At 42.7% G+C, this 12,912-nt stretch overlaps 1 protein-coding gene across 1 annotated transcript in view; it reads right to left on the bottom strand.

Moving 5' to 3' along the window:
- The window catches only part of LOC110446730 (aminopeptidase N-like), a gene marked incomplete at its 5' end in the record, with an annotated part of 35,378 nt that extends 23,674 nt beyond the window's left edge, over window positions 1-11,704 (bottom strand). Inside the window, 10 exons of the mRNA XM_021492015.1 lie at window positions 745-885; window positions 1,230-1,397; window positions 2,489-2,602; window positions 3,007-3,083; window positions 4,015-4,162; window positions 9,024-9,079; window positions 9,991-10,124; window positions 10,346-10,446; window positions 11,267-11,451; window positions 11,639-11,704. Of these exons, the coding sequence (XP_021347690.1) occupies window positions 745-885; window positions 1,230-1,397; window positions 2,489-2,602; window positions 3,007-3,083; window positions 4,015-4,162; window positions 9,024-9,079; window positions 9,991-10,124; window positions 10,346-10,446; window positions 11,267-11,451; window positions 11,639-11,704 (1,190 nt within the window). The remainder of the gene's footprint in view (window positions 1-744; window positions 886-1,229; window positions 1,398-2,488; window positions 2,603-3,006; window positions 3,084-4,014; window positions 4,163-9,023; window positions 9,080-9,990; window positions 10,125-10,345; window positions 10,447-11,266; window positions 11,452-11,638) is intronic.
- Between the last annotated feature and the right edge of the window lie 1,208 nt (window positions 11,705-12,912).

Here is a 12,912-nt window from a genome sequence, read left to right as displayed (position 1 = left end):
TACCTGCACGCCCTCGCGGGCGGGGAGAACCACCGGCAGGAGTCGGCTGCCAGGCACGGCAAATGTCACACGGCTGCTCCAGAGAGCAAGACCGACAGCCAGGACAGTAAGGGTGGGGGTCGGAAGCCTAAAATAAATGACCCCCAGGACAGCGCCTTTGAGAAGGAGGAGTTTCAAAGTAAACAAACCGTCAAAACGCGAACACGTGGCCGGAGCCTGGTCGCAAAACGGCGCAAAATAAAGCAAAACGCTAAATTAAAACAAAATAAAGTTATATAGTATTAAAGGATACAATATGTATGGATACAAACAACGCCAGTAGCAGTTGGAACCCCGTAGAAGCCAAAACACGTCCGTAAACACGGCCGGCTGAAGGAATTATGAAGTGAGAAGCATGGCTTCGTGTCTTATCACGTGCGTGAATACTGCCGTCTGATTGGTGGGTTTCCCAGGGGTTCCCCATGGGGGGAAAAAATCTTTATTTACGTATGTAAAGAGCCAAGTAAGGTTGGAATATGCATTACAATGACTGTGGTAACGTATTTTGAAATAGAAATAGCTTTGGGGGGTCAAATCAAATAGCTAATGTAGCTCCTAACTCAATATATTTATTTTGAACTCAAAATCGTATGTCTGAACAAGCACAATACGTGAAAAGACACAGGTAGTAAATACGTGTATATTACCAAGTGTACACATGTCATGTATGAGAGGATTTAAAACAAATACAACTTCCATACTTACTCGTTCATTAGGAAATCCCAATTTCCCCGGACGAAATCCCAGGCGAGAGCCCTCCCGATGGGGTTATTAGATATATAAGAGATAACACTAGTGGTATCCTGTTTCCGGATTTTGTCGGGCGATATGGCGTATACTAAATATCTGTAGAGATCCAAGGCACGTCAAACAGAAAGGCATGACAATGTGTCAAAAATATACAAAACGGGATTAAATATAGCACAGGGTTAGGTTAACAATGTATGGTTTTGAGAAGAATACGGATGATGCTGACCAATTTTCCTTCTCCGCTTTATGCTGTTTAAACTTTGAAACTACTCCTCATTATTAACTATTAAGCCAGAAATTGTGACAAACCACAATCGTTTTCCTGTGACATAATATGTTTAACGGTTAAAAATGACCCATAACAAGTATATAGAAACAAAGTTTCCATGTTTGATAATTCAAAAATACATTACTGATACAGCGATGCCAGTGTGTGTTACCTGCTAAGGACCCACGTCTCCTTGCTACATGCTAGAGCGCCCATGAGTCGGGACTGTTCCCCTGCCACATTGGAGGCCTTGAACATACGATAGGCGAAGTCCCACTCCTCCACCCCGCCGTGAGCGATGGCCGTACAGTACACTGTCCCCCTCAGTGAGGCATCGATACTAAACCACACAAAGTTGGAAACCATATCATATATTAAGTGTGTTGTTATAAATAGGAATCACAAACACGGCTATTTAAAAAAATAACCAAGAAAAGATGGTATAGTCCTATCAAAATCTTATAATCTCCAACCAAACAGACCACTCTTCAAAATTGATATAAAATATCTTAACAAACCAAAGTCACATAATAGATGTTCAAGAATTCATTTTATGTGTAATGATAAGTTTTTGCGTAAAACACTCGTAGCTTTAAAAAAATATATAATACAAAACTATAACACCAACTACAATATATGTGAATCTCCCCTCGGGGAATATTATTACATTGAACGTCGCATACATGTTTTCATGTTTTACCAAACGGTAACTATTGACCTCGCACTTACTGTTGACCTCACACTTACTATTAACCTCACAATTATTGTTGACCTCACACTTACTGTTGACCTCGCACTTACTGTTGACCTCACACTTACTGTTGACCTCACACTTATTGTTGACCTCACACTTATTGTTGACCTCGCACTTACTGCTGACCTCACACTCATTGTTGACCTCGCACTTACTGTTGACCTCAAAATTACTGTTGACCTCGCACTTACTGTTGACCTCACACTTATTGTTGACCTCACCCTTATTGTTGATATCACACTTACTGTTGACCTCACACTTACTATTGACCTCGCACTTACTGTTGACCTCACACTTACTGCTGACCTCACACTTACTGTTGACCTCACACTTACTGTTGACCTCACACTTACTGCTGACCTCACACTTACTATTGAGCTCACACTTATTGTTGACCTCACACTTATTGTTGACCTCACACTTACTATTGAGCTCACACTTACTGTTGACCTCGCACTTATTGTTGACCTCACACTTACTATTGAGCTCACACTTATTGTTGACCTCACACATACTGCTGACCTCACACTTACTATTGAGCTCACACTTATTGTTGACCTCATAATTACTGTTGAACTCACACTTACTGTTGAGCTCACACTTACTGTTGACCTCATAATTACTGTTGACCTCACACTTACTATTGACCTCACAATTACTGTTGACCTCACACTTACGGGTTTGGTGCGTCCGGATGTTGTAACCATGAAGCGAACAACTGTCTAGATTCGGTGACACACTGGTCGATACCGTAACCGCATGCTTGGGAAGCCAGCGTCGCCCGGAAATATCTGGTGATGACAATGCACTGTATATCATAAATCATATATTGTACAAGTGTAACTCTGAGGTAATTGTGAGAATCCCATAGCTAGTCCTACTAAAACTATTGTTCACAATATGATATTCCTCCATGTTTTGTAAGTTTGTGAAATAACAACCGAGTCCGCTAAAACTGACCATAATAGCAGGCTATACAACTCTGATCGATCTATTAAACACGGGACTTTGTCGTCGAAATCTAGCGGCTGCGATTGTGCGAGTTTTATATGTTTGTTAGTGGAAATATGTATACCATATACTTCAGTTGATTCATTACTCAGTCACTTGACTATAGATGTGATATATTATGGACAGCAATATTCTGCTGAATGGTTCACAGTTATCTGGAGTACTTTGTGTAACTCATACTCACGATTCCAAGTGGGAGGCACCTGTATTATTTAATGTTGTTCTCGTAAAAGGATCTCGTACTTTATTTTCCATAAATTTCTGTAACAAATAGATATTTTAGCATTTCATGGGCACTGTTTTATAAAATACAAAAATAATATGTCTCACTACCTGTATTTGTTGTAATCGTTAGTAGCACTTCTTTGCTATTAAGATATAATCATATTATTAAGATTTTATAATTTTAGAAGATGCAAGAAGTCTGATAGTTATACCGGTAAAAACCTATTTTAGATCCATGATGTTAACGTGGATACAATACACATTTACCAAACTATCTAAAAAGTCATTGATAACTGTTGATTTTTTCTTAAAAAAATTGTAGCTCTTGATATTTCGACGAAAATATTTGGAGTCATAATAATATCCCATTTTGTTATCCATGACCGTAGTCATCCTTTCATTTACACACAAACAGGCCCCAACTATAGGTGTTTACTAGTGGTTGACATGATGTGTAAGGTTTACTATTGGTTGACATGATGTGTAAGGTTTACTATCATTTATTATTAATTTGGAAATAAGAATTTTGTTGTTGTAAATAAGAAACAATATCTACCTTTTAATCGTTTGAAAGTAATCATTATTGTTATCATTTGTAGTTTCTTAATCAAAGCCACTATTGCTATATTTGAATGAGTAATTGAGTATTTAGGTTCTAACAAATTTGCTGCCATAAATTAATTTTCAAAATCAATCCTATTAAAAAAGACATTTTGATTATTGTGATGTTATTGTACAATCTACCATATTTTGCAAATGAAGAAAATTATCACATGATATTTTATCTGAACTAGAGTTAACATAATTATCACGTGACATTAGATCAGAGCAAGAGTTAACATAATTATCACATGACATTAGGTCAGAGCGAGAGTTAACATGATTATCACGAAACATTATAGGCCTATCAGAACGAGAGTTGATATAAAGGGACGTTAGCTACAGGTAGGCTGTACAATATACTTACACTAAATGAGCCGTATAACTCTGTCCTCTCCAACATCGACTTCACGTATCCCAGCTCCCCGACGGCCGATTCCCACACTATATACTCCGGTTCCATGTCTAGGTACTCCACCGTACTGAGGGCCGTCTCTATGGGTAGGTCGCCCGATCTGTAATACACAAACTACCAATGGACAAGGAGGGCAACACACAAACTACCAATGAACAAGGAGAGCAACACACAAACTACCAATGGACAAGGAGAGCAACACACAAACTACCAATGGACAGTGAGGGCAACACACAAAGTACCAATGGACAAGGAGAGCAACACACAAAGTACCAATGGACAGTGAGGGCAACACAAAAACTACCAATGGACAAGGAGGGCAACACACAAACGACCAATGGACAAGGAGGGCAACACACAAACTACCAAGGGGGAGGGAGGGGAACACACAAACTATCAATGGACAAGGAGGGCAACACACAAACTACCAATGAACAAGGAGAGCAACACACAAACTACCAATGGACAGTGAGGGCAACACACAAACTACCAATGGACAAGGAGAGCAACACACACAGTACCAATGGACAGTGAGGGCAACACAAAAACTACCAATGGACAAGGAGGGCAACACACAAACGACCAATGGACAAGGAGGGCAACACACAAACTACCAATGGACAGGGAGGGCAACACACAAACTACCAATGAACAGGGAGGGGAACCCACAAAATACAACAGGACAAGGAGGGCAACACACAAACTACCAATGGACAGGCAGGGCAACACACAAACTACCAATGGACAAGGAAGATAACACACAAACTATCAATGGACAGGGAGGGCAACACACAAACTACCAATGGACAGTAAGGGCAACACACAAACTACCAATAGACAGGGTGGACAACAAACAAACTACTAATACACAGGGAGGGCAACACAAACTACCAATGGACAGGGAGGGCAACACACAAACTACCAATGGACAGGGAGGGGAACACACAAACTACCAATGGACAGGGTGGACAACAAACAAACTACCAATGGACAAGGAGGGCATCGGAAAAACTACCAATGGACAAGGAGGGCAACACACAAACTACCAATAACACACAAACTACCAATGGACAAGGAGGACATCGGACAAACTACCAATGGACAAGGAGGGCAACACACAAACTACTCATGGACAAGGAGGGCAACACACAAACTACCAATGGAGAAGGAGGGCACCACACAAACTACCAATGGACAAGGAGGGCAACACACAAACAACAAATGGACAGGGAGGTCAACACACAAACGACCATTGGACAAGGAGGGCAACACACAAACTACCAATGGACAAGGAGGGCAACACACAAACTAACAAAAGACAGTGAGGACAACACACACACTACCAATGGACAGGGAGGGGAACCCACAAACTACCAATGGACAAGGAGAGCAACACACAAACTACCAATGGACAGTGAGGGCAACACACAAACTACCAATGGACAAGGAGGGCAACACACAAACTACCAATGGACAGGGTGGACAACACACAAACTACCAATGGACAAGGAGGTCATCGGAAAAACTACCAATGGACAAGGAGGACATCGGACAAACTACCAATGGACAAGGAGGGCAACACACAAACTACTCATGGACAAGGAGGGCAACACACAAACTACCAATGGAGAAGGAGGGCACCACACAAACTACCAATGGACAAGGAGGGCAACACACAAACAACAAATGGACAGGGAGGTCAACACACAAACGACCATTGGACAAGGAGGGCAACACACAAACTACCAATGGACAAGGAGGGCAACACACAAACTATCAATGGACAAGGAGNTTACCAATACACAGGGAGGGCAACACAAACTACCAATGGACAGGGTGGACAACACACAAACTACCAATGGACAAGGAGGGCAACACACAAACTACCAATGGACAAGGAGGGCAACACACAAACTACCAATGGACAAGGAGGGCAACACACAAACTACCAATGGACAAGGAGGGCAACACACAAACTACCAATGGACAAGGAGGGCAACACACAAACTACCAATGGACAAGGAGGGCAACACACAAACTACCAATGGACAAGGAGGGCAACACACAAACTACCAATGGACAAGGAGGGCAACACACAAACTACCAATGGACAAGGAGGGCAACACACAAACTACCAATGGACAAGGAGGGCAACACACAAACTACCAATGGACAAGGAGGGCAACACACAAACTACCAATGGACAAGGAGGGCAACACACAAACTACCAATGGACAGGGAGGGCAACACACAAACTACCAATGGACAAGGAGGGCAACACACAAACTACCAATGGACAAGGAGGGCAACACACAAACTACCAATGGACAAGGAGGGCAACACACAAACTACCAATGGACAAGGAGGGCAACACACAAACTACCAATGGACAAGGAGGGCAACACACAAACTACCAATGGACAAGGAGGGCAACACACAAACTACCAATGGACAAGGAGGGCAACACACAAACTACCAATGGACAAGGAGGGCAACACACAAACTACCAATGGACAAGGAGGGCAACACACAAACTATCAATGGACAAGGAGGGCAACACACAAACTACCAATGGACAGGGAGGGCAACACACAAACTACCAATGGACAGGGTGGACAACACACAAACTACCAATGGACAAGGAGGGCATCGGAAAAACTACCAATGGACAAGGAGGGCATCGCACAAACTACCAATGGACAAGGAGGACAACACACAAACTATCAATGGACAGGGAGGGCAACACACAAACTACAAATGGACAAGGAGAGCAACACAAAAACTACCAATGGAGAAGGAGGGCACCACACAAACTACCAATGGACAAGGAGGGCAACACAAAAACTACCAATGGACAAGGAGGGCAACACACAAACTATCAATAGACAAGGAGGGCAACACACAAACTACCAATGAACAAGGAGGGCAACACACAAACTACCAATGGACAGTGAGGGCAACACACAAACTATCAATGGACAGGGAGGGCAACACACAAACTAACAAGGGACAAGGAGGGCAACACACAAACTACCAATACACAAACTACAAATGGACAAGGAGAGCAACACAAAAACTCCCAATGGAGAAGGAGGGCACCACACAAACTACCAATGGACATGGAGGGCAACACACAAACTACCGATGGACGAGGAAGGCAAAACACAAACTACCAAATACACAGGGAGGGCAACACACAAACTAACAATGGACAGGGAGGGCAACACACAAACTACTAATGGACAGGGAGGGCAACACACAAACTACCAATGGACAAGGAAGGCAAAACACAAACTACCAAATACACAGGGAGGGCAACACACAAACTACCAATGGACAAGGAAGGCAAAACACAAACTACCAAATACACAGGGAGGGCAACACACAAACTAACAATGGGCAAGGAGGCATCACACAAACTACCAATGGACAAGGAGGGCAACACAAAAACTACCAATGGACAAGAAGGGCAACACACAAACTATCAATGGACAAGGAGGGCAACACACAAACTACAAATGGACAAGGAGAGCAACACAAAAACTCCCAATGGAGAAGGAGGGCACCACACAAACTACCAATGGACATGGAGGGCAACACACAAACTACCGATGGACAAGGAGGGCAACACACAAACTACCGATGGACAAGAAGGGCAACACACAAAATACCAATGGACAAGGAGGGCAACACACAAACTACTAATACACAGGGAGGGTAACACACAAACTAACAATGGGCAAGGAGGCATCACACAAACTACCAATGGACAAGGAGGGCAACACACAAACTATCAATGGACAAGGAGGTCAACACACAAACTACTAATACACAGGGAGGGCAACACACAAACTAACAATGGACAAGGAGGGCAACACACAAACTACCGATGGACAAGGAGGGCAACACACAAACTACCGATGGACAAGGACAACACAAACTACCAATACACAGCACCGTTGCATGTCGGGGATCGAGAAAAAAATACTTCTGCTTTTACCCACTGCATGTATCGTAAGAGGCGACTTATGAGGGATCCCCCGTCATTATTGGGGATTTGTTTTTATGCGCTCTATTTGGGGACACAAAAGCGACCCATTGATTGCGCCCATTGCAATATTTGGATCTTTTTATTATTTCTTTATTATTTAAATAGTCTTTGATTAAGACCTATGTAGTACAATATTACCCTTCTTAACTACAGCACACGTGATATGTCTGTATACCGCAAGAATAATAGTAATGTCAATATGTCGGTAGTTTCGAAGAAAACCTTTTTCAGTGTTTCTAGAAGAGGGGCTATATTTATGTGAAGGGGGGGGGGGGGGGGGGGGGNTGAACAAGCCTGATTAGATGAGTGAAGCTACAGACAACTGTTTTAATGATGATCAGTAATGATTGCAGTTTGACATAAAGATTCTCAACTGACAAAGAAAACTAAATGGTCTGTCTTTCACCAAGCCTTACAGTTATCTCAAACGTTAAGAAACCCCTTATCCTCACCTGGTAACCCCAACTCCTCACCTGGTAACCCCTTATCCTCAACTGGTAACCCCTTATCCTCACCTGGTAACCCCTTATCCTCAACTGGTAACCCCCTATCCTCGCCTGGTAACCCCTTATCCTCACCTGGTAACCCCTTATCCTCACCTGGTAACCCCTTATCATCACCTGGTTACCCCTTATCCTCACCTGGTAACCCCTTATCCTCACCTGGTAACCCCTTATCCTCACCTGGCAAACCAAGGTAATTCTATGCGGTTGATGTTACGATAATGAAGATGAACATTGATTTAATTCGTACACATGACGATGTGTCATATACGGGTGCATTCAACAGTCCGAATTCCAAGATGGTAGTACATTGTAGCAGATACCAGTACATTTGCCAAGGGCTAAGGGAGCACAAGTTACCCAAGTTTACAATCTACACGAGAATGAGGTATTATTAACATACTTACTTTGCTAGGTTCCATGCGTCGTTGATAATCTGTGCTCTGTTGACCGGGTCAATCACCTGTACCAAACCGTGATATAAAACAAAGTACGGATAACGAATAACCTGGTGCAACAAAACGATTTTGTTGCAATACCCTTCCAATAGTTACTGCTGACAAATACTGTACACTGTCAACATCCTTCTTTTCAGAGAAATTGTCATGGAAGCCAGCCCCCTGAATTGTGTACAGTGAACGTAGTAAAATTGACTTAGTTTCAACATTTCTGAAGTTTGTGCTTTCGTCAAGACATGGTCTCTGCTATGGGCTAAGTTATGAGGAGACAACTAGAAAATAAACTTGAAAAAGATTTGTTGTTAAGTTTCTTGATATTTATTTCATAATTACAGAAGGTTGTAACCTCACAACAACTTGTTTTCAATATGTACTAATGTACACGCTCTGTTGCTTTATTCAAATACGATTGTTTACGTCCGCTAAGAATTCCAGTTACATAGATTCGTATATTTCAGAGCTGGTCTCCAGGCCGGGAATCACCAGACTCAAATGGTAGTTGTTATTTCCCTGCTTAACGATGGGTTCAACCGTTGTCAGTATAATGTGACCGGGATGTATGCTGTGCTGGGTACCTTCGGAATTGTATTTCAGTGAGATAGCACTATAAAGTCTACATCAGATCCGTGCTATCACAAGGAGGCAATTACATCAACATACCCTGTCTCCAGCACAAACATACAGAGGCACGTCCTTAAATGGCATTAGTTGTAAATAGGACGTTAAACAATAGCAAACCAAACCCAGAACTGTACAGGGATTCGTGTCGGTGGCTTAGGTTAGTACAAGAGAGGCAGACGTATAACGTTGGTAGACTGCGGTAACTAATGGAGGACGGTCCTATATAGGGTAGAAATGTCTGGTAGGATAATAACACGGGTTTTATTGTTGTAATACACTATAGAGCCAGACTTACCCGAGGGTCGGTTTTGAGTTGGTTTACGAGTGCCGCCCAGTTCTCCGAGTCGTAGTTAACACGGTAGTACCCATACTGTTTCATATTGGCCATGAACCACGTGTCACTGCTGGTTACAGCGTTGTCAATGTAAACTATAAAACAGAACAGTGGGGTCAGAGTTTAACGTCACTGCCATCACTCCGGTGACAGGGTGGTGGTATAACGCTTGTTTATAAAGAATTCAGTCTCGCATTAATTTGTCCACTTAGAAAGAAGAAAACTACAAACAGTTGATGTTCATCAACTTTCAGACGATATGAACCCCACAAAATACAATGGATGAAGAGATAATATTGAAGAGTGGGCTGCTTACTTGTGTCCGAGTCTTTACGCATCCACTTAACATCGGCGTCCGTCTGGTCAAACCTAGGACTTGTAGATGTGGTGTACGTGAAGGGGATTTCCCAGCGGTAACTAAACAGAACCACATGTTTACCCATAGATGGTTTCGATCTGCATACATTATTGTAGTAAAAAGCGATATCCAAATATTATGTATAAAGTGAGATCAGTAAAGACCCAAATCTTATTTTCATATAGGGCGTGGGAGTGATACCAGCATGCAGTAATTAGGTGTGGGATAAGATGTCATTACCGGATGGCGTACTTATATCATTACTTTTTCGGGCATACTTACTTTTAGGATGCGGGATGTGTATCGTGATATAGTATAAACTTGTACGGTGATGGGTATGTTACGGGGTGCAGGACTTACTAGTTGGTTGAAAGGTAAGTACCCGGATGTAGTACTTACTTGTAGAGTGAGGGATATGTTCCCAGGGGCGTTTCTATGATATTTGAAAGAGGGGGCGTAAAAAAATTTGGACCTTTTTTTTGCTAAAAAACTACGGATCACCCATCGGATGGGGGAATCAGTATAAAACGAACTCAGAGTATATGTTTAATTAATGAATATGATAAATTGCCATATTCAATACAATATTAGCAGATTACGACAGTTTGGTTGTTGTTTTTTTTTTAAAAGGGGGGGGGGGGGGGGGGGGGGGCGTACGCCCATTACGCCCTCACCTGGACCCGCCCCTGGTACCCGGACTTAGTACTTACTTTTATGGTGAGGGGTATGTTACGGGATGTATGCCTTACTAGCCGGGTGAAATATAAATACCCGAATGTAGTACTTATTTGTAAGATTAGTGGTATTTCCCGGATGAAGTACTTACTTGAAGGATTAGGAGTATGTGCCCGGATGTACCTGTATATACGTAGTACTTACTTGTACGGTGAGGGATATGTACCCGGATCTACGGCGTTGTAGTCTATCAGGTATCGTTTCTGTGTCGCCTTTAGGCCATTGGCGCCATTTTTGGTGACAGTCACGAGCGGGTAATTCATCTGAAGCGTCCACGTGTCCATGATGTACTTCACGTCACTCCTGGGCTTGTTCTCTTTAATGGATTGCTGCAACGGCAGGAGACGTTTATCTTTTTCAAATCAATAGACCAAGTTAAATGTTTGAGATTGTTATTGGTAAAGCTATCGTTTGCATATATCCCTATCATCTATCTCAAATGGGCGGGAAATTATGTTCATTTCTATTGTTATTAACCTTTCCAAGATAACGCATGCGTACTTGTGGATTACTTACGTTTCCAAGGGCGAACCACAGATCATTATGGAAGGCAGCCCCATAGGCCAGACTACTGAGGTAGTTCTGTAGAAGAAAAACGGTTGATAGTGTGAGTAATTTTACACCGTAGTACATTTCACCTACACATTGTACATACACGTGTTAATTTAGTAATCTTAATATGGAAACAAGCAGTGATTGATTATTCGGACATTTTAATTGGCCATTACTGTCTGTTTAAGTATTGATTGGAGGTTNACACAAACTACCGATGGACAAGGAAGGCAAAACACAAACTACCAATGGACAGTGATGGCAACACACAAACTATCAATAGACAGGGAGGGCAACACACAAACTACCAATGGACAAGGAAGGCAAATCACAAACTACCAATGGACAAGGAAGGCAAAACACAAACTACCAAATACACAGGGAGGGCAACACACAAACTAACAATGGAAAAGGAGGGCAACACACAAACTACCAATGGACAAGGAAGACAACACACAAACTACCGATGGACAAGGAAGACAACACACAAACTACCAATGGACAGTGAGGGCAACACACAAACTATCAATGGACAGGGAGGGCAACACACAAACTAACAATGGACAAGGAGGGCAACACACAAACTACCAATGGACAAGGAAGACAACACACAAACTACCAATGGACAGGGAGGGCAACACACAAACTACCAATGGACAAGGAGGGCAACACACAAACTACCATTGGACAGGGAGGGCAACACGCAAACTACCAATGGACAAGGAGGGCAACACACAAACTACCAATGGACAGTGAGGGCAACACACAAACTATCAATAGACAGGGAGGGCAACACACAAACTACCAATGGACAAGGAGGGCAACACACAAACTACCAATGGACAGGGAGGGCAACACACAAACTACCAATGGACAAGGAAGACAACACACAAACTACCAATGGACAGTGAGGGCAACACACAAACTATCAATAGACAGGGAGGGCAACACACAAACTACCAATGGACAAGGAAGACAACGCACAAACTACCAATGGACAGTGAGGGCAACACACAAACTATCAATAGACAGGGAGGGCAACACACAAACTACCAATGGACAGGGAGGACAACATACAAACTACCAATACACAGGGAGGGCAACACACAAACTACCGNACTACCAATGGACAAGAAGGGCAACACACAAACTCCCAATGGACAAGGAGGGCAACACAAACTATCAATGGACAGTGAGGGCAACAGACAAACTACCAATACACAGGGAGGGCAACACAG

The sequence above is a fragment of the Mizuhopecten yessoensis genome, unplaced genomic scaffold, assembly GCF_002113885.1.
Source record: "Mizuhopecten yessoensis strain PY_sf001 unplaced genomic scaffold, ASM211388v2 scaffold2971, whole genome shotgun sequence".
NCBI lineage: Eukaryota > Metazoa > Mollusca > Bivalvia > Pectinida > Pectinidae > Mizuhopecten > Mizuhopecten yessoensis.
Note: the sequence above shows the minus strand (reverse complement) of the source record. Positions and strands in the feature narration are given on the sequence as shown.